Below are 21,722 nucleotides of genomic sequence, written 5' to 3' on the forward strand. Positions count from 1 at the left end.
CTTGCAGAACAAACTAGAACTTCTACAGAGTCCTTTTTTTGTATGAATGGTGATGCGAGCACAACCTTGAGAAGTTGTTAATACGCGTTGACAGAATATTTGATATCCTTATTCAACTGGAGTTAAACTTAGCTCACAATCAGCGAATTTCGTCATAAGAATGTGATGAAAAACAATAATATCTATCAGCTTTTTACTTGACGAATAATCCAAGCTCGATATCACGAAGTTTCGAAAAAACAAATATGAAGCAAATAATATTTTCACGCATCTATTCCTCCGCACAATTTTTCTCATTTCTTAGTATATATTTTCATTGTATCCACTACACGCGACAATCCGTCGCGACGTTGCGTCGTCGTCAAGGTCGCATTGATTCCCCCCCCCCCCCCCCGCTCCTTTCATCCCCCTGCTATCGCTACACTCCCACCTCCCCTCTTTCCCTCTCCTGTTATTCGAAGCTTCTCTCTGTTATTGCGTACATAACGTCCCTTCGCAGTATATGCGTAATACATGTCTGGGAGACTTGGTATTGCACAGGATCTCGTTATACCACTTGCGTAAAACACACCCGAATTTCCCCAATACTTACGTAGTATGAATACATTATCATAAGTGTATTCATTCGGTCGAAACGTTTATGCCTCGGTAAGATAAAATAGGAAAAAGAGACTAATTTTTCGTTTGGCGAATTTCTTCCAACAAAATAAATCCACGGATAAATGAAATCCTCCTTATGGCGTAAAGGTCAAGCAACTCACCGCTGTCCGCGTACGTTTCGGATCCGTAACCGTCGTGAAGTCCGCTGGCCCAGGTACCCTCGTACCTTGCGGTGGATGTGGTGGACTGGCGAACACCGTACCGTCCTTTAAACCCTTGAGTCCATTCACCTCTGTATAACCACCGGCCACGTGTCTCCATCCCTAGACCATGGCGTTTTCCGTTTTGCCATTGTCCCTCGTACGCCGAGCCGCTACACAAGACAAAGCAATAGCAAATTATAACGAAGCAAATTATGACGAGTAGACGAAGCAGACGTTCATTTGGTTGATCATTCTTTTATATTATTTCCAGGATGACTCGAGAGCTTTTATATTTCGAATCAATTGTTTCATCAACTTATATCGTACAGCTTATCACGTGAAGCCGTTGTAGAAGCTACTGCCAGCTGAAATAAAATTCATGTCGGTCGATTAACCACGTTGTTGAGTAAAACTTGTTTAGTTTACAAAATTGTATAATCTGCACGCGATTTCACATTCCACGATTCGGTGTGAGGAACGCGCGGACACAAGTGTGCGTGGGTATGCATGCGTTTGTGTGTCTCCTCTTTGACCGGATGCCCGTGACCCTAACTGTGTATATACGTGTAGGTAAACGGCTTAATTTCGGGGTTGCCAACAGGTAATTATACACCCGAGGCACGGAGTGAAACCTTTGAGCAAAATTTTCAGGTCACTAGATGCTTATCGACGTATATCTCCCGATGAAAATATATAAAATTTCAACGAAACAAAATACAGATCAATAAGCACTCTCCATTTTTCTGTTTTTAAGTACACCTAACATACTATAATATCAATCTAATAAATATAATATCAAACAATATAAAGGATCAGAAATAATAGATCGCCGGCAATTTGTTGAACAAATTATATCCTCGTCACGTGTTATTTTTCAGATATCGCGCTGCCGACGATCTTTTTTCAGATCGATAGCATTTTTTCTACGCCCACGTAATAGCTGACATCGAGACGGGCACAGCGAGCTTTGAACGACCAAAATCCGTCAACGAAGTCAGGAGATATGAGCTTTGAAACGGAGCGATGATAAAAGCGGCGTTGGAATAGGTGCTGAACTAGCACGCGGTGCGTAAGCAGGTATAGCAACGTAACGCGACGCCACGACGCGCGACGCATTGAACGATGCTTGACTGGTATAGCATGCCAGGCAAAACTCCGAAACGTGACATCTCGGGACTGGGTTGTCATACAGAGTCGAACGTGGGCTTGTTGGATTCTCCACGACTTCAGCTATCATTCAAGCCTAGAACAGTACACTTTCTTCGAAGATTCGAAAGCGAAACCCAGCTTATCCCATCTCAATACAAGTGGAAAAATCTTATTTGGTTTCTACTCCAAATCTGTCTTATTTTTGATGCTCATTTCTCGTCGCTTTAGAAAAATAGAATTCCGTGCTGGCCGTTACGTGGCTAGGCACACCCTGTGTATGCATGTTTAGGTAAGTTGTCGGGTTTGTAGGTACACGATACGCCGTGTAATACGTAGGGGTATAAAAATACGAAAGCGCAGCAAGGTTTGCCAACGTGATGCGCCGAGGTAGATGCATCATCGCCGTAGTGTGATTGATGTGTCATGCATGGTGCGTATATATACGAGAATTTTTGCCTCTTCGAATTCGTTCATTCTTTTTGGAAATTGGGCGGAATGTGTACCGAGACTTAAAAGAGGTGTTACCAATGTATGTACTGCAACATTTATATAAATACACGACGAAGTATGTATTTTATACATGTACATACCTATTTATATATGTATATATAGATATTTATCTGGGTTGAAAATTCTTTCGTCGACTGGCATCACCCAGATGTAACGAATGACTAGATTATTTTTGGAATCGCATCACCCCGCGCGACCAGAGCCTCATGCTGGTTATACTGCTGCTGCTACTGCCGCCGCCTCTTAAAGTGTTTCTAGGAAACATTGTGTGTCCGTCCGAAATATGTACTCAAAATCTATTGCTAAATACAGAACCGAGTATTGGCATAGGATTTTATATCCGCGACTATTGTACGAGAGGTTTGAAATTCAATTTCCAAATGTGTGCGTATTTATACGTATTTGAAATGAAAAAAAAAACAGATCACCCGGCAGATTTCGCTTCGTCATCGATGACTGACGAATCATTTGAGAAAAAATGGAGTGCTCCGTTTCGGTTCATCTACTTCATTTTCAAAATACTTCATCATGAATGTAAAAATATTTCAAGTTAGTCTAAGCTCGATGGATTTCCCAGGACGTCACATCGGGCGCGACACTTTTTACAGAATTACCGACTTAGCTGCAGAATCGAATGCAAGACTGGGAAGCGCGGTGGCCCGGCAACCCGAATGGAGTAGTGTCCTTGTACCCTGGTGCCCTACTTCCAGATCAACGACGATTCCTATCCCCTGGGATCTACGGTATAATCTGTGTCAAGGTTGACACGGAGGACTTATAGAGCATTCCCTACACCCCGTCTGAAACCGATTCGCGAATCGACAAACTCCACCCCCACTAGTACGGTAGATATCATTATTCAAAAGAAGGAATTTCGTGCAGGCAAACATAAATTCAACAACAAATATTCGACCGATCAATTGGTACGTTATGCGAACATAATATCTGCGCCAATATATGGCCCGATATATGTAATGGAACGCAGTGAAATTTTTCAACCAATTATCTGACGCATCAGAAAGCGGCTACTTGTTGCTTCCTTGATATTTGTGTACAAGTACGACATATGTTACATAGCAGAAGAGGACGCACACACACATATATATCCAGCCGACAAACGCATAAACGCATTATGTATGTACTAATTTATGTACTCATTTGGTTCCGATTCTGTTCGTGGTTCATGTATCTTACTGCGAGGGTCGAAGAAAAACTTGGATACTTTTATTCGTTTGTTTCTCTTTCATTTTCCTTTCCTACTGTTTTTATGAGAGAAAAAACATTTTTTTTTTTAGTCGTACGACACGTTTTTTCTACTATCGTAGTTAACTTAATTGGATCAGTTGTTAAAGGTTAACCAACATGGTTCACCATATAAATTGCAGTGTGATTTACAAGTATTTATTTTAGTTTTGTTAGATTTTTTGTTCTTTTACGCAGATTTCTTAACGATTTTATCGTATTGTCATGGAAGTGAGTAGTGGTAAAAATGTTTAATTCCGAACAACACCTGCATACCACGAGAAAAAAATGAAGTCTGTATTTGTTTTCTTCAATGCAGCAGGAATATGATTTGATTTTTTCGTTAATTCTTTTTTTTTTTGCAATGTTAAAAAAAAGGAATCGCAAGAAGGAAGGAGAAAAAAGTGCAAATATCGGAATAAACTAAAACTTGAGATAACTGTGCATAATTGAATGAAAAAAGCAGACGGAAAAAAACATCTGAGATCGATTTTTAGCCTGAATAATTACATCAAGAAAAATTCTAGGGTTGTTGGACTCACCTGGGCCACGTATAAACGCCCGAAACTTCAAACCCGTAATGCCAGCTCCCCGAGTATGCACCCTGTCCTTTGGGCCCGGTGCAAACGCCGTGGCCGTGGGCCTTACCGTCCTCCCATCCACCGCAGTAAGTCCCGCCATCGTCGAAGTCGAATCGCCCTCCGTTTACCTGGGCCCGATTCTGGCCGGTCGAGTTAGAGGCGGTAGTCCCCGGCTGGACCGGACTCAGGCCTCCCGCAGGCGGAATCTGGGCCCCACCGGCGACGCCGTTAGGCGCCCCGCTCGCCGTCGCCCCCTGGGGCTGCTGCATCACCCTCGCCTAAGGCCCCGAGTCTCTTTTCTACGGCCCGGGGGCCGGTCAGTGACGGATGGGACTTCCTTAGTCGTCAGAACAGTCGGACTGACACGAGGACGTCCATCCCTCCCCCGATTTTTCGGCCTCGTTAAGACCGACGACGGTATTCTGGAAAACCGATCGTTGATTTCACTCTCGCACGATTGCCTCTGTCACGTTCACTGGGAGATCGGGATTTCGGGGAGAAAAGGAACAGGAATTCCTCAACATTTATTGCTCCGTTTTACTTTAATTTTTAGTTTACCGGTTCAACGAGAAACGCAGATATATATTTCCGCTTTATTCTATCAGTGTAATTTGTTTCCGTACCGATTTACTGGCACCCAGTTATACCGATCAAATTGTTACAAACTCGAGTTTTCGGCGATATTGCCAATTTATTTGACGGTATTAAGTTACCGATCGTTTCGCGTTTTACAATCTTAGACCGAATACATCATCGAATAAACTCCAACATTATCAAGCTTGCAAACAACTCTTTTTAACCCTATTTTCGTAATCCATCATAAATCACCTTACTAACCGATTTCAGCCTACCAATTTTACAACTTAGCAATACAATTATTTATTGTGATTCAGCTAACTTTATAAAATTCTGTTCGTTTTAGAATGCGAAGTTATCTGTAAGCATGTGGAATTTCAAACCGATTTCGGACCGATTTTTTGCAAATAATGTGATCAAGCAGAACAAAAACACCGGTAACAAATACGACTATTTTATTGACGATAATATAAATCTATCAAGTGAACAGTGTAACTAAAGAAGGGCCGAAAATGAGGCAAAACCACCGATAGAGCGCAATTTTTCCGGTCACTTTCCTCCGATTTTTAAGTAAAAAACGAATTCATTGTTCTTTGCAAGTGTTGCTTTCAGGCGTTGGTAAAAGTTTACAGATTTTTTTATGAACTTGACAGGAAAATGAAACGCACATTCACCATCCCCGACTGCCTAGACCTAAACAACGCCACTGTTCAATGATTTAAATACACTGCACTGACACGTGACTCTTCCAATCGGTTGCAGCGAGGATTAAGCCACTAAATCACAGGGTTTTCTTTACCGTATATCCCGACACCCGGTTTCGACCTGATTGAAAAATCGGCACTCTGCGACTCTCATCCGAGGCCGGTAAAACTGCTCGAACTTGGTGCGCACCGCACGTTTCCAACGCTCGTAATCCCTCGCGATCCACAATCCGTCTCGTCTGTATTCTCAGCCACTGCAGCAGCAGCAGCGGTAGCAGCAGCACCACCACCACGCTCGGTTCAAGTCGTTCGGTTTGTTACGCAACGCTTCTATAAGCATCCGTGATCTGCTCGGAATGTGGCCTCTCTTCGGTGTCCCATCTCCTGTATACCGCAAAACTTCACCGATATTCCTCAATGCGTATACAAGAGCTTTTTTCTTTTTTTTTTTCAATTTTTTTTACAAAGAATTTGAACACTCATGTACGTGCACTTTTGTTTTCCAAATACCACCGCGACCACTGGAACCGATTTTTTTCGCTCGCCCCGATCCAGGTTCAAATGCACTTTGCGAAAAAGCTGTTCGCTTTTAGTTTCTTATTCGCAGGGGTTTTTTTTTTTTTTTGGTGATTATTTGTTTCGGACAGACAGACCAAGGGGAGGAAGAAATGGGTCGCAGCGAGCTGACGATGAGATGTAATGTGGAACAACGCGGGACCGCGGAATAATATCAGATGCCGATAGCTGAGCCCGAGTGTGTCATGCAGCGAGCCGTGCCGCGACTCTTCGTTTGGTCTCGCAATAATTATTCGCGACGCGCCGGGCGGCGTCACTGTAGCGTCGCGATGCCTGCTCGACTAACCCCCGAGCACCGCCATTCAGGTTACCGTTTACTAGCCACGAGGACCGCATGCGGCGAACGGAATTTCGGAGGAGAACTGCGAATCCAAGTACTACCTCCTTTCTGTTTTACCGATAGACGCGACAAATCGTATTTTAGACTCCTTCATCCCCCTCGGTAATAAAATTTGTTCAAACTGTGGAAAAATAGGGGATTTACGGTCAAGCTTGGATTGGCATTCAGAAGACTTTAGAAAATCTACCACAGAATGCGAAAGCATTACATTCAATTGAAGAGTAAGCTGCAATACCGTCAATTCTCTGAGCTCATCCCAGCACAACAGCCAAATGGGACCATAAACTCTATAGTCTCCAAAATGTCTAAGATCTCTCAGTACATACTCAGGTGAAAAATATGAAATACGATTTGCTGAATTTTTCGGTAAAACAGAAAGGCGCGGTGTTTACTTAAACCGTTCAACATCCTTTTCCGAACATCTGAAATAAACCCAACTCTTGATCTGAACCTCCCATGACTTTCAAAAGAATTCCCTGGCATCACTTTAAACCGTACTCTAATGTGAACTATGAAAAAAGTTTAGTAGGTACTGATTTTCTAGCAGTGACGACAAAAAAAGGTTTTTACTATAACTGATTAGATAGTTGACGAATTGTGCAACTAAGAATTGAAGAAATTTCTGCACTATTCATTAGAATTCAAGGAAAGTCGAGCTAATTCAAGATCGACAAGATACCCTAAAAAAAAACCCCTCATCAAGATTTTATGGCGAGGTACTGATGACACTGTGAACATCAAGGATACTCGAAAGTGTGGACGGTGAGTTACACGCTATACACCGGAAGAAACTATTGCTCCGAAAAATGACTCGACTCTATTTTCATTCAGTTCAAATTTGTTTATAGTAGTTCCATGAATTTAAGTGATAGTATGGTCGGTTCATTCGCTGCTAGACATACGGTGTATTTCAACCGGAAACGTATTCATGTATAGATACAGCCATATACATTTTTACATAACACATTGAATATCAGTTGAATAGTGAGTAATTTTTGGTGACCGCAAGGACCAGTAACAACATGACTGATTCGAAGGCAAGATCTACTAAACCGCTCTGATTTTGTAATCTATTAATTGTCTGAGAAACACTTTCACGTTTCATTTCTAACCCAACGTTAAATCCAGCGGATTGATTGGTCGATAGAATTGGACGAGACTTCAATGGCCAACTAATCAATCCACCGTATTTCAGATTGGGCATTGAAGCAAAAGGAACTACTGGACTAATCGGGATCAGTTACTTCCCATTTTGATCTTATTCTACCATGAACTTAAGCATTGATCCAGTTCATGGACACGAACTCTGCTAGCTTTGAGCACTGAAGAAGAAGAAACTAGAATCACTAACAAAAGAGACGGCTGAAACACAATGTTATCATTATTTATGATCAAAAACTTAGTAGATATCCGCCATAACTATATTATACATGTGTATATACAGAGACCGGATCCAGCAGTGTAATTTTCTAGATAAACGTTTAGTCAGACATTTTGTGGTAAATATTTTTACGTACACTAGACACCCACTGCCCGGCTGTCTTACTGAGAAAAGTATGCATGATGCTTATACAGTTTCAGGGTTCGAGCTTAGGTTAAGGCGGAGTGAAGTATCGCCAGCCAGCCGAAACATACATGCGCCTAGTGTAATTTCGACTAGATATTTCTTTCAGTCTATTTCCCTTGCGTTAGATGATAGTGATGATGATGATGATGGTGGAAGAGGAGTGCCAGGGGGGAGGGGGGCAAGGGGTGTTTAGGTACCAGCAGAGATATATACACCGTCTTGTCCGCTGGTTCGCCGTTTTGCTCGCGTGTTCGCGCGGCAGTCGCACGTTCCTCTAGCTGAGCCGGCCTTCTATTTTTATCCATAGCATCGGAGGAGGATTGTTCGGCAAAGTCTGAGACGTCGAGGACTGGGATATCGGGACTGGACGCGATCATCGGCAACCTAACCCCAGAGCCAGCAAACCGAGTCACCGCGAGCCGTGGCGACGGAGAAGCGGAGTGCTGGCGGCGGTTTCGAACCGTTTTATAAATAGTCCAGTTCTGCCCGAGAATTAATACCGGCCACAGAGCTAGCCGCCGCTGCTGCTGCTGCCAACGAATGTCGACCATAGCAATCACTGGCCGATACCATTGTCCTCCGATTTCCCCGATTGTACGCTGGACTAGACCATGTGCGTAAAACGCAAGACGACAGGCCCTAAATTTTTCGAAACCAAGTTGATTCGAATAGAAAAGAAATCAGAAAAGTTTATTTCATTCTGCACCGTTGCACGTCTTGCTGCGTCCTATATCCAAAGGTTTGGTTTTAGATTAGATTGGGCCAGATTATTGCGACATAAAAAATCCACGATAACGAAAGAAGTCTTTCGAAGAAAATTTGAACGTCTCTCTATTCTTCTGGCCAATTTCGAGAAGTCTTGACGACATCTTTGAACCGAATTACGTTCATCCAACTTCAGCACGTCTTCGGGATTCTTTTACGTCTTTTGGACATCGGACATCTTCAAGGCGTCTTATGTGTCGATCAAAGGCATCAGATGCTTTTGGGATTATTTTAAGATGTTGGTGTCTTACTTATATACAATTAAGACGTCTCCGATGTGTCTTTTACATTATTCTTCATTTACACAATCACGAAAGTAATTCTTGAGTATGTAATAAAATAAATGCCGCCGATGTGTAATGATTGGGGAGAAAATAGACGAAACGCGGATATAAAAAAAAAGTAAACAAAAAAAAAATTGTCGCAGCGAAGAAAACGGTCGCAAAGACATGTAGAGGACTGTATCAAAAGTAGGTAGAGCTACTGCTGGGTGACGACGGTCAACAGCTGAGAATCGGGTTTCCCTATATTCTGTATTCTGCAACTATATAGAGCACAAGCTATTCGCTGCGGGACCCGCCGCCCGTGGGGTAAGTAGGTGGGTATACATATATACACAATATCTCGTATTTAATTAAATCCGGCATGCTTTATATATTTTTTCGCGTTCATCCGAAGCTAACGTTGCTGTTTCAGGTACGTTTATAGATATATGTGATTTGTACCCCCTGGAAATAAGAGAGACTCGTCATTATCTTTATTATTATCCATATTGTCCTTGTCGTATAAAATCCCAATTTATAATTTTATGTATTCCTCAAAGACTCGTTTAATGAGTTGAATTCTATAAATCTCGTTATTTTCGCTCATAAAACATCCAACAGAGGCATGAGAATCGTTCAAATTTTGCAGAAGTCTCTGTTGGTCGTCTTAATGATGTATTCTGGAATAGATAAAGCTTTGTGGGGATACAAGATGTTTTTAAAAAGAGACATTTAGAAAAGGTATCTTGTATTTTTTTTTTGAGATTTATTATTAAATCATTGCGACTGGCGGAAGCAACTGTGTAGGTATAATAATAACCACTCCCTATCATCTCATCGCTTTTCACCCAGACAAGACGCGTGTGTAAACGAAATTGCGAAAAAAGACGATTTCGAATTGCCAAAAGAGATATGTAAGGTTTTTCACACTTGTAAAATGTCCGCAAGATTCGTCTTTACCGAATAAAAAATAAACTTGAGTCTTGAAATAACAGGAAAGCGTGCAAAAAGTATTTACTTCAAATTCGAAGTTTCGCACGCGTAGCCACGTTATCGATATTATATAGCGTTACTGTCTCTTCGGAAGTTGTGCTAGGTATAAAGTATAGGTGGAAAAGGTAGGACCTACAAGGCGTATGAGATATATAAGATAAATGAACAGCTCAGACGTTCTAAAAGAGACCTGAAAGACGTTTGAATTATTCTACAGGCGTATTTGCGGCCTCTTTTAGACGTCTCTAGCTATTCCGGTTTAATAAAAAGGTAGCCAGATGCAATCGGGGCATTTAAAAGTGTCCAAAAGACGCCTAAGACACTTTTCGATGCTTCTTAGTGACTCGTGGACGTTCTTTAGTCGCTTTTTCGATACGATTGTCGTCTGGATACCTTCGTGGATGAGAAGTTGGTACCGATAAGTTACGTTGCGACGAGGCGTCGAGACGTCGTACCATCGAGGGGTTGTTGCCTGTGTATAATCCGCCGAATCTGTATACCTCCTCTTCTTTGCCTCCCAACAAGATTTTCCAGTCAAGAGAATTCTGAATTATCTATGTATATATTCATGAACATACCGTAGATGCTTTTGGAATATTATTATTATTACTATAATTATTATTGTTGTTATTATAAATCCCTGACGATGAAAACGGTGCGTGTTTTACTTGTTCTCAGGTTATATACCTCGGTTCGCGTCGGTGATATCGCTACTTACTTATTTTCTTTTACGAATTTCGAATTTTCGTATTTTTTACTATTGGTATTATTGTTATTATTATTAATACTCATATGACGCGCGTCGAATGATTACCATCAACAGCACACCTCATCACCCTCAACAACTGATTGATGAACAGAACATATACAACCGCACTACCACCAGCACCACCATTAATAACCATTCGGCACAGGCGGCACAGGCGGCACAGACCAACCCTATAATAATGCGATACTGTGCACCATAGGCACACCACTCACCATCACCACAATCACAGTCATTAACACAACGGGTATACAGCTCGAAGCACCACTGGACTTATCGCATCTCTTTCTCTTCTCTCGTACTCGTTTTATAATTTTTTTTTTTTTATTTTATCGTTAATTCTGTTTTACTTTATCGGCGTATATTCGTCGTTATATCTTTAGCTTGCATACCTGTTCGTTTGCATAGAAAAATACGAATATCTACGAACACATGTTAGATCGTGTGTTCAATAATTTATTTCTCGTGTTGTTTTTTTTCTTTTTTATCCGTTGCTTTTAGAATAGAATTAGAACGATGTAACAATGTAACGACAAAGTAACGGGGATGATAAAAATGGTTAGAATGATGATGATGATGATGATGATGATGATGATGATGATGATGATGATGATGATGATGATGATAATAATAACAACAATAATAATAAGTACGGTAGCGATTGAAAACCGAAGCGTTGAATATATTACGGCGAATACGCGGGCCTTGCGGGCAGGCAGGGGCTCGAGGCAGGCAGGCAGGCAGGCAGTCAGGCACACACGACGGGCACGGTTGGATATATCGCAGTATCAGATACGTCAGGGTGGTGGCATTGTACCGACTCTACTACTACCTCAGTACTGCCCTCGCCCGCGTTCCATGACGATACGAGTTGTGCGATGCCTCACCTCGCCTCGCCTCGATGTTTCGTTTCGTTTGGTTTCGTTCCGTTCCGTTCCATTCGGTTCCTATCGTCGCCACGACGGCGCAAACCGGCGGCGTCCATTTCCCCGAACACATGCGCCCTGTGTTCGATACCCGGCCGTCTTTGTGGCCCAACCTAACCTAAATCAACCTAACCTAACCCAACCTTATCTAGACGAGTAGACTTTCAGACATCGTCGTGTTCCATAAACCTCGAACCGGTGATCGCGGAAGAAGTACCCGAATTCAACTTACCTACCCCATTCTATTATCCTGCCCCAGCCAAACATGGACTCGATAATCGAGTTTTAAACGGCTTCGAGACCTCTTGAATCTCACGATGCTTTGAATTCCGATATTTTTCAGGCAAGCCTTATCGGGAAGACGTCTCACCGTCGGAATAAGTTTTCTCGAAGATCCGTCATGGCCGATTTCAAGACGGACCAACGACATTATTCTTTTGTTTCTTCTTATAAATCGATGTTATTACCATGCGAACACAGCTTTGTTCGATGTCTAGCTGCCATTGGCATGAGTACGTTGGGCTATAAATATGGCATCGGAATACATAGTTTGTACTTTTTTTTAAACGTTTTTTTCTATTTTCTATCGTTGTACAAATATTTAAATTGTATTGACGCAAATCCATCGTGAACTAGTTGAGAGAAAATATCGTTCAAATATAGTTGTACGATAGAGAAATGTAACTCGTTCGATTGTCTTGTACTCATCGTCTCACTAGACGTCTTCTGAATTATAATCTGATATTAATCACAAATATCAGGTGTCCACTTAGATGTTTATCAAGAATTTACAGTATACTGTACAAAACGCATTTTGGAGCGGAAGTTCGATTTTATTTTAACCTGGTGTAAAAGAATGCTGTGTTCTCAGTTATCATCATGGCATTATGCCGATGTGACATTCATATTTATAAATCGAGAGTTTTTATTATTCTATTTGATGAGGAACGCCTGTCTCATTCACTCATTTCAGTCAGCTACTATTAATGGGTCGCTTGCTCGAATAGATTTTTCGGACACTTTAAGCAGCTGAGAACTCGTCACAGAGTATTTGAACGAAAACAGATAAAAAAATAGGAATTTTTTCTCGACGACTTGAATAATTATTAAAAAGTTTTGTACGTACATTAACAAAAATCTTATCATTAGGTTTCATCTTATTGCTTTTAGGTTTTAGTTTTTATATCCATTAACTATTAACACATGAATCTATTTCTTTTTTTACTCAGACGCGATTCTACATACAGATACATACATATGCGTATACTATAATAACAATACTAATAGGAATATGTCATTCAGTAGAGTTATTTTTCCGCTCTACCAAGTGACGTCAAATATATACCTATACTCACAAAAGACAGCAAGTTTGGCATATATTTATTCTCGTGGCTAGTGTGGGTGGTGGAAAACAGCGGAGGACGTACGAAAAGAGGAAATATTGCGAATACTATTCTAGAAACTGTCACGTCACCGAACAAGTCGTACATAGATTTACTGTACACATGCGTATTTCACATTTCCAGTATAGGACAGAATTTTTCTATGAAGCAGCCACATTTCGTACGAAGAAAAAAAGTGAATGAAACGAACCCTAACGACGAAATGAGAAAGAAGAAAAAATCTAAATGGAGAACAAGAATCAAAGAAAAATCGAAAAGAAAAGCACAAGGGAACGAATTGAGCGGAAAAAAATGTATTTGTATTACGGTTTTCCAAGTTCTTACATTGTTTTATTCTTTATTAAGCTTGAGAGAACAAATATCAATGGACATTGTCGTCAGTTGTAAAACTACAATGAAACCATCTCAGGAAAAATTGAAAATATAATTTTTCTCGGCGATTGAATCTACGTTTCTGTTCCGCGCTGATCTGAATCTCCAGAGAACGAGTAGTAATAGCCCGTTATGGTCAGGCCGTTGCGTTGCGTCGTTGCGCGTGTCGCGACACCGTCGGTAACGGAAAAAATTGTACTACCAGCAGCGGGTAAATGAGCTTTTCTCATATGGTACTCGTATGGATCACGAGTGACGACCTTACCGAATTTGGATAGTATGTAGGAATCATTACCGACTATCTATAACAATTTATGTAATAATTATGGACACGAAATTTGGAGATATATCAGATATATTTGAATTCGAACGAATAATTGGGAGAAATCGTTTTTTTCACGTTAGCAATAATTTCGGTCCGTCGTTTCTCTTAATCTTATTTTTCGTATTTGTATGTAATTAATAAGCACATTAATTAATATAACGATAGTGACACTAGCAATAATTACAGGGATGACAGTGATGATCCAGAAATGATGAATTCCTTCTTATTTTTATGTACAATTCGATGCACAATTGTGTAAATGAAATAACGACGACGAAGAAGGAAATTTATAAAATGATCGTATGATTGACTTAATGGCCTATTGAATAAAAATATATACCAAGGGAAATAAATCGTGCGACGAATTGTCTTGCATATGCGTCTAGTAATCGATGAACGTTATATTGTAGACGTAAAAAACATGCTATAATTGCCATAATAATTATGTTTCTTATTGCATTCAACTATCACGCTTATATAATCTCCAATGTATCACAGATTGTGGAAGTCAATGCCAAGGTGATAACAATTCAATACGCAAAAGGCATTTATATGTATAATTATATCCAATTATGATTAAAAAATAGAGATTCAATAAAATTGCGCGTAAAATAAATCAAATCAAATTTACATTTGAAATATTTCAAGTTATGTGTGCATATTATACACTGTTTCGGAATTTCTTACTCACCCCGGCTGACCTCAACCGCTGATTTCTAGTTTCACTGCAGACGCGCGATCGTCGCTATTGAGTAAGAGCGAGTTATCAGTTTCAAATAGCAGGAACCTTTTGTTTTCTTTTTCTTTCTTCGTATTTTATTTCTTTATGTCTTTCTTAATCCCTTTTTTTTCTTTCTTTGTTATTAATTAATCATTATCAAGAACACATATTTAACGTTTCATCCAGCGTCATATCATTTTTCAGCTATATACATAACATTTGCAAGTGGTAAAAATTGATTACAAAAATCAATGAACAAGTGTCTGATGAATTTTGGTTAATTTCATTATGTTTTGGAGTTAAATCTTTTTTCTTACAAACGAGTATGAATTATGCAGGCTCATGCATTCATTCTCAGTATTAATAAGAGAGGTATAGATCATCAACTGATTTTTGATATAACTACAAACGATAGTCTGAAAATTTAGTAGGACTACGCGAAAATAATATAAAACAACATTGTTTTAAACTTATATGACGAACATATTATCCACTTTATCACCAGTATATATGTAATATATGTGAATGTATGGTTTATTGAAGAAAACTTTTTGAAAATTTTCATCCATAAATGATACATCAAAAAATTAATCAATCAATCAATTTTCTCTACAGATATAGAAATGTGCGAGCAAATAATTTTCTGAAATCTCTATTTGCACGGGTTTTATCCTGTTTATAACAGTGATAATAATTACGAAAAGTTGACGCAACAGCGGTGATCAATTTCACGAGCTCGCTCTCTAGCGTTTTGTCATACACCAATCTGCGGGTTATACGCATATTTATCGCGAAATAATCATCGGTTATTACTCCATGTGATATTATTGTGTAACGATTTCTCGAAACACAAAATAATAAGTAACGACGATAATATTTACATTTTTAGGTACTGTAACGCACAACGGCAATGTACGTTTCGTTTTACCGAAATGCAATAATATTATTGTATGAATTATTCTTGTGAAATTGTCGCGAGTTTGCGATTTATCGAATCGTACTTCACTTGATTTTGACATAATCCTTTCTCTCAAAAGACATTGTGATTTCTTCTATCCACTCGATACATATGATAGAAATACGGAAAGTATTGTTTAAAAATTACCGACTTGGAAAATAAAAATCGGGACCAAGATAGCTGATTGAATGAGAAAATAAAATGTCAGACATTAGATAAAAATTGTGCATTGTAGAGTTAAATTTAGAAAAATCAATGTGGCAGAGAACTGTTGGGTTTTTTTAACACTTCACCTTTATTGAAATTCCTATTTACACTTGCCACACACGACTTCATTTGCTTTTTTCAACCAGTTCAGAGCTTTTTTCCGCTTCGGTTTAATTACGAGGATTACAAAATCAACGTTCTTCTTGATTAAGTATACGCACAAATTGGACAGCGAACGTATCAGAGAGTACACTTGCAAAAATTCGTAAATGTGTATTTTTTATACGCATATAACGAAATGTAATAATGAAATAGAATTTGCTGTACAAACAAGATAGGATTATTGCGATCACTGAAAAAATGACGAATAGAAGGAAAAAAAAGAAGACAGAGAAGAACAAGATAGAGGAGACTTTGTTTTACCTTTTCTTTTTGAGCCCTCTTTAAGTCATCAATTAATTTTCTTCTCCCTTATCAAATAATAAACATTTTAAGTTTACGAGGCTGGGTTCGGATGATAAGGAATTAAAAAAAAAAGAGAAGTAAGTTAAATATAGCCATGTAACAATCAAACTGTCTGAGATTTTCTTTTTGTCCTGAAAAATGTATATTCATTTCAATGATTTGATTACACAGGTCACCAAAAAAAAGTTTCCTTCTTGGAGTTTATATTTAAATAAATAAATTTTGTCTCTATACATCGAATAATAACGGAAATCTTCTTTTATTACCTATAAAGTTTGCTTTCGTCTTCTTTACGTTGTTAAATAAGTCTGCAAGTTTTTGGTTGATAGCTATATGACCAAAACCTTCGAGACTTATTTATCACCTTGAAGAAAAAAAAAAAAAAAAAAAAGTAAAGGCATACTTATATGTAACAAATGAATTTTTCCGTTATTATTCGACGTGCAGAATCAAAACTTATTATCTTAAAGATGAACTCGTGGTAAAACAAATTTCTTTTGATCTGTGATTAATTATTAATTTTGAATAAAGATAATTTAAATGCGAGACTGAGGCTTGCTTAACTGTTATTCACAATACATATTTGAGAAAATAATTTTTCTTAAAATCCGAACAATTGTTATGATTTTTACAAAAGTAAACATTATCCGATAAAATAATTTTTCATTTTATTAGTCACGCCGATGAAATATAAATTTGATATCTAGAACCAAGACTCAAAATTCGTGTTGACCGGTCTCCTGAACCACAATTTGATGCAATTTGTAGTAAAATTTTTCGAGAAAGTAAAAGTAATCATTAAATCGCAGGACCAAATTCAATTCGCGATAATCATAAATGAATTATGCGTACAGTGTCAGTCGGCAAATAAATATTTCGATGTAGATGGATAATGAGACTCATCGTCTCGATATCCATATCCATAATGTAACACGTATCCCAGTATCGTGCAGATGAATATATTATATTTACCAATGTGTGTAATTATAATCGATTTACATACGCATGTATCGTGCAGTGATCGCGAGTGACCCGAACTTCGCACAGCGCGATTACCTTATCGCGTAAATCACGAATTCTCGCGCAATTTATCGCGTAATGCGTGTGTAGAGTAAGTCCACAATTTCGTTGTACGTACGATGTCAAAATAGTATTTTTCACACATTACATCTGAACAAGATTTCGGCAATAAGAACAAAATGTAAGTAATTAAGAGGACGGGACGAAAGGGGGGGGGGGGGAAATAAAAGGTGGGGGAACAGCCACCGCGACAACGAATCGTATAAAGAAGATCAAGTCTCACTGCGTTCGCCATTCCTTACAAAACCGTATCACATGATCTTCAAGCGCTCCAAGTGTCAAAAATAAATATTGATCAATTCGTCGTGATTACGTTTGTTATTAAACCGTAGAATTGAACTGTGCAAAATTTATCGCAAATATTTGTTTCTCTTTGTTGTCTCAATTCGTTTCAAGAAAGAAAAAAAAAAACCTTAATACCGAATTTAAGGAGAAAAAGTCGTTCGGAATCACGCGGTGTAGCTGTGTGAAATTTTCAAACGTCGTAAGCCATCAAACGGCTGTGAAATTTATAATATCCTCGAAATAACTGGCAGGTAAATTTTTTTGACATATTTCATTGTTCAAAATTATTATTAAAATTATTGCGTATCTTAAGGTATAACAATAATAATAATCATCGTTGTGATAACGAAGAGATACGTTAACCGTGTCTGAAGCGAAAGATGAAGAATCAATAACAGTGGTGAAAATATCTGTCAAAGTGCACAAAATTCTTACGATTGTATCGATTGTGCGTCTCTGAGTTTCTTTTTTGTTTTTGCAAGTGATTAGGAATTGGAAATTCGAATAAAGCCCACGTTTAGAATTTTCACACTTACGATGTGTGAATAATTTTTACAGTTACTTTCAAATTTTGGCATTGAATAGTATGTGTGACGAAAAAAAAGATACAGTTAACAGAAGGTAAAATGAGAAATTCAACGATTCGATCGCTCGGTCAATGTAAGAAGTAAAAATAATTCCAGCACAAAAAGTAGGAAAAATTGTCTCGAATATTGGATTACCGCATTAGTAAGGCAACACCCTCACGCATGCTTCGGGTTTCAAACCGGTAATGAAATTACAGTAGGTAACATGCCTCGTGAAATTTTATTCCCCACCTTTCGTTATCGCAATCTAGTTGTAGGCGCCGCGATGTCCTTAGAACGGGAACTCGATGCGATTCCATCCTCGTTTTCCTCGGATGTAAAATCATTAACCAAATCGTAGGTTTACTCCCGTAAAAATTGTAGCCAAGTTTAACGCGATGAAAATAAAACAAGTTTGTAAAGGTGTCTGTTGCACGATACCGGAAACGTTGCGAAAATTGTCGGTTGTGAGAAGAAATAATTTTTGGTGGTCAAGTTCTTTTGAGAGGACGAATAAAAAGTTCATACAAGTTCGACTGAAAAATTATGATCAGAATTTAAAGTTAATAATATCTGACCGAAATGAAGTAAAAATTGTTCGAGAGAAACTTATTTTGAAAGCAAAAATTCTGTAACCAGAACGAATGGTTGAAAAAATAGATGAACGAATTTCTAGTTGCTGCTACAGTTTAGGAAACTAGCTTAAAAACTTCATAACCATGAGATTTTTTTCTTCTTCGGCGTTCGGATATTTAGAAAATTAAGGATAAAAGGATAGTTGTTTTTTCCCTACAACTAAAATCTAATTGAATTTTTGAAATCCAGAAGCGCGATGTTGAACCTGAGGAAATTGCCGGACGCTGGCGTTCAGAACGGCGGTGGAAGAGCCGGAATACTGAGCATAGCATCGGTCGAAATATCAGAAGAAACTGCGAGCACGAGAGTGGTTGAAAAATTCGACAAACAGACGAAGAAGGTGGCAAATCTCCCCGGCAGCGGTGAGACGGTGGATTCGCACGGGGTGAAACTGGGCCTTACGGAAGGAGCGACGGGCCCAACCGAAAGCGGAAGTAGCGGCGAGTCTCTGGAGGCCTGCGGTAAAGAGCTGAGGATAATTTCCCTCGACGAGATCGCCTGGCACGACACGCCCGACGATTGCTGGTTTGCGATTTACGATTACGTGTACGATTGCACCAGCTTCATCAGGGATCATCCCGGAGGCGATGACGTCCTCCTCGAGTACGCAGGTCGCGATGCGACGCTCGCCTTCATCGGCGCGGGCCATTCGAAATTCGCGCGAAAAAGCCTCGAGCGATATCTCATCGGCGAGCTTCCGCACTCTGAGAGGATATTTCGAATCGCTGACGGCGTCAAGGTTTTCGGATACTAATCGGAAGCTAGGAAATATTAAGAGAGGTGCGAATCGGTGAAGGATTTCTCGCATCTCTCAGTTGTCACTTCAGAATTAAAACCACTGAAGGTTCGAGCTTTTGACAGTTTCGGCTCGCGCTTGTTGTACGAGTTACTTTTGGGGCGAAAATTACTCGTTCAAAGATTCTCAGATTTCAGGATAGCGATTTCTTACTCAAAGCATGTTTAGATCCCTCTGATAGGCGTTTGAGACTTTTTTTTTTTAATATTGTTTGAGTTTTAAATGAATTTTTATTCCGTCCTCAATCGCGTGTAGTTTATCGGAATTTTTTTATGCACGACAGAAACATGCCTCGAATAATGAAATGATTATTTTTTTTTTGTTTTCTCGAGTGAGTTGATCACTCGTCAAAATTTCTTTACATTAATACCGCACAAAGCGGAATTTCATTTCATCGATAAGTTAATTAACTCGGTCAATCTCGAAGGTTTAAGCCAGCGACAATTTAAACATTTACCACGGAATATTTATTATACTATTTTTGAAGGGCGATTTTGGAACTTCTGTACGATAAACCCGGTCTTGTGGTAAATTCAAGAAAACGAATCAATTTACATTACTGCACTCAGTCGCAATTGTATCTCGGTTTTTTACCGACTAATCGGCTGACGATTATGCATATGAAAAAATGAAAACATAAGAAATCGTACATTCGATAAAAAATCAATTTAATTGATGGAATTTCCGTGAGTGTACAGCATGTAATTACGATACAACGTATCATGCTTCGGAGAAAATTGATAGATGCATCATACACTTGTTTATAAGTGTATGTGTAGATACGTCTTCTTGGATGAAACCCATTGCAGATGTGTCAGAACCTCGTCGTCCGATCTTAGATACCAGTTCAACACGATAAAAAGCAATTTTGTAATACAAACGAAGAAATTTTTTTTTATTTATTTTCTTTTATGAAATCAATCGTACCGCACGTAAAGTAATATATTTATTGATTGCCTATTTATTTTTATTTCTATCGAATATATTATATTGTACAAACGAGCAGCGTCTCTTTATTTTCAGCTTTTGATTACATAGACGCTGTTTTGTTTCGGCACGAGAACCAGATGTTTTCTCCTTGTACTTAAATACTAATACTATACTTATATTATACTTAGATCGTATGGATGTTGATCGCTAAGTAGTTTTGAAAAAAAATCATAACGGCAGTAGGTATACGGAAAAAGTTACCAGCAATAAACTATTGCTGCACAGTATTACAAAGAAAGTAAAGAGAATACTAAGGTAGATATATTGTACATACATACATAAAGTTTTTTCTTTAGTAATAAACGTAATGATGATATTACCATTAAGAATAATTTATAACCGTATTGTTGGGAGATAATTGTGCAATACGAGTTCATGTTTATGCATATCAATATAAGGTTATTTGAATTCTCATTCTTTATTTTCGTTTTTTTTCGATTCATTTTTTACTATTGTTCAAATTATCGCGTTGCCAAATATGTCAGACTTCGATTCGTAAATTTGTTTCGCATTAACTGGTGAACATTTCGTCAGTCGATATTATCAGTTTAGAACACAAGATACGTAATAGAGTTTATGATTACATACAGTGGTATACTTGTTATATCTGTCATGTGAAAAATAAAAAAAGTTGACCAAAATAAAACGATTAAGCGTGCGCTGACCATTTTTCCTCATCTCACATCTTCAATACATGTGCAATCGCGTATATGTATGTTATAAATATTACACTTTAGCCGCTCTTGCGTTAATTGAACTTTCAAATTATTTCCTCATCAATGACCCTCGCCGCAAATGATTCGGATCAACTCTTAGTTCATGAAGAAGAATTGCAATATAAAAAGAAAGGGATGAACCGCTTGGACATTTTGCATTTTTCATGCAGACCGTTTGTTGAAAGTCTGAAATATCACTCTCATTTTTTCAAAAGGAATGGTGGAGACATTTGATCGATTGATTAAAAAATTGAAGCAGTACTCAAGTGACTTACGTATCAAGTCTCGGATTGCGGATAAGCCAATTTTTTGTTTGTCACATACACGTACTATTATACGTGTATATTGAAAGTGGATGGGTCGCTCAAATGATCGAATAACGGGACAAAAAAGAGGAGATTATTATCATTATATCACATACTTATATTTTTTTCAAGTATA

At 38.7% G+C, this 21,722-nt stretch overlaps 2 protein-coding genes across 12 annotated transcripts in view; one reads left to right on the top strand and one right to left on the bottom strand.

The window, feature by feature from the left end:
* Positions 1-11,661, bottom strand: part of LOC124183652 (junctophilin-1) — a 37,979-nt gene extending 26,318 nt beyond the window's left edge. Inside the window, exons 1-3 of one of the 8 annotated variants that reach the window (XM_046572387.1) lie at positions 11,525-11,661; positions 4,247-4,707; positions 762-973 (exon numbers count right to left, since the gene is read on the bottom strand). In XM_046572387.1, coding sequence (XP_046428343.1) covers positions 762-973; positions 4,247-4,554 — 520 coding nt within the window. In that variant the 5' untranslated portion in view covers positions 4,555-4,707; positions 11,525-11,661. Of the gene's footprint in view, positions 1-761; positions 974-4,246; positions 7,022-10,485; positions 11,420-11,488 lie in introns of those variants that run through there. The other 7 variants (XM_046572386.1, XM_046572385.1, XM_046572380.1 and 4 more) reach the window with 7 other exon arrangements.
* A 5,573-nt stretch (positions 11,662-17,234) lies between these two features.
* LOC124183656 (cytochrome b5 type B) lies at positions 17,235-21,206 on the top strand. Of its 4 annotated transcripts, none has more exons than XM_046572404.1 (2): positions 17,235-17,413; positions 18,969-21,206. In XM_046572404.1, exon 2 carries the CDS (start codon positions 18,976-18,978, stop codon positions 19,531-19,533), a length of 558 nt encoding a protein of 185 aa, XP_046428360.1. In that variant the 5' UTR covers positions 17,235-17,413; positions 18,969-18,975; the 3' UTR covers positions 19,534-21,206. The 4 variants fall into 4 exon arrangements, with proteins under 4 accessions (XP_046428360.1, XP_046428361.1, XP_046428358.1 ...); XM_046572405.1 differs by lacking the exon at positions 17,235-17,413 and adding an exon at positions 17,452-17,824; XM_046572402.1 differs by lacking the exon at positions 17,235-17,413 and adding an exon at positions 17,454-17,828.
* The last annotated feature ends 516 nt before the right edge of the window (positions 21,207-21,722 follow it).

Source organism: Neodiprion fabricii, chromosome 5 (genome assembly GCF_021155785.1).
Source record: "Neodiprion fabricii isolate iyNeoFabr1 chromosome 5, iyNeoFabr1.1, whole genome shotgun sequence".
In the NCBI taxonomy this organism is placed as follows: Eukaryota; Metazoa; Arthropoda; class Insecta; order Hymenoptera; family Diprionidae; genus Neodiprion; species Neodiprion fabricii.

Coding starts and splice junctions, on each gene's coding strand:
- LOC124183656 (XM_046572401.1), top strand. CDS start 18,370: ATGCCTCGTGAAATTTTATTCCCCACCTTTCGTTATCGCAATCTAGTT. Junction 18,501..18,968: donor GTAAAATCATTAACCAAATC/GTAGGTTTACTC, acceptor TTTGAAATCCAG/AAGCGCGATGTTGAACCTGA.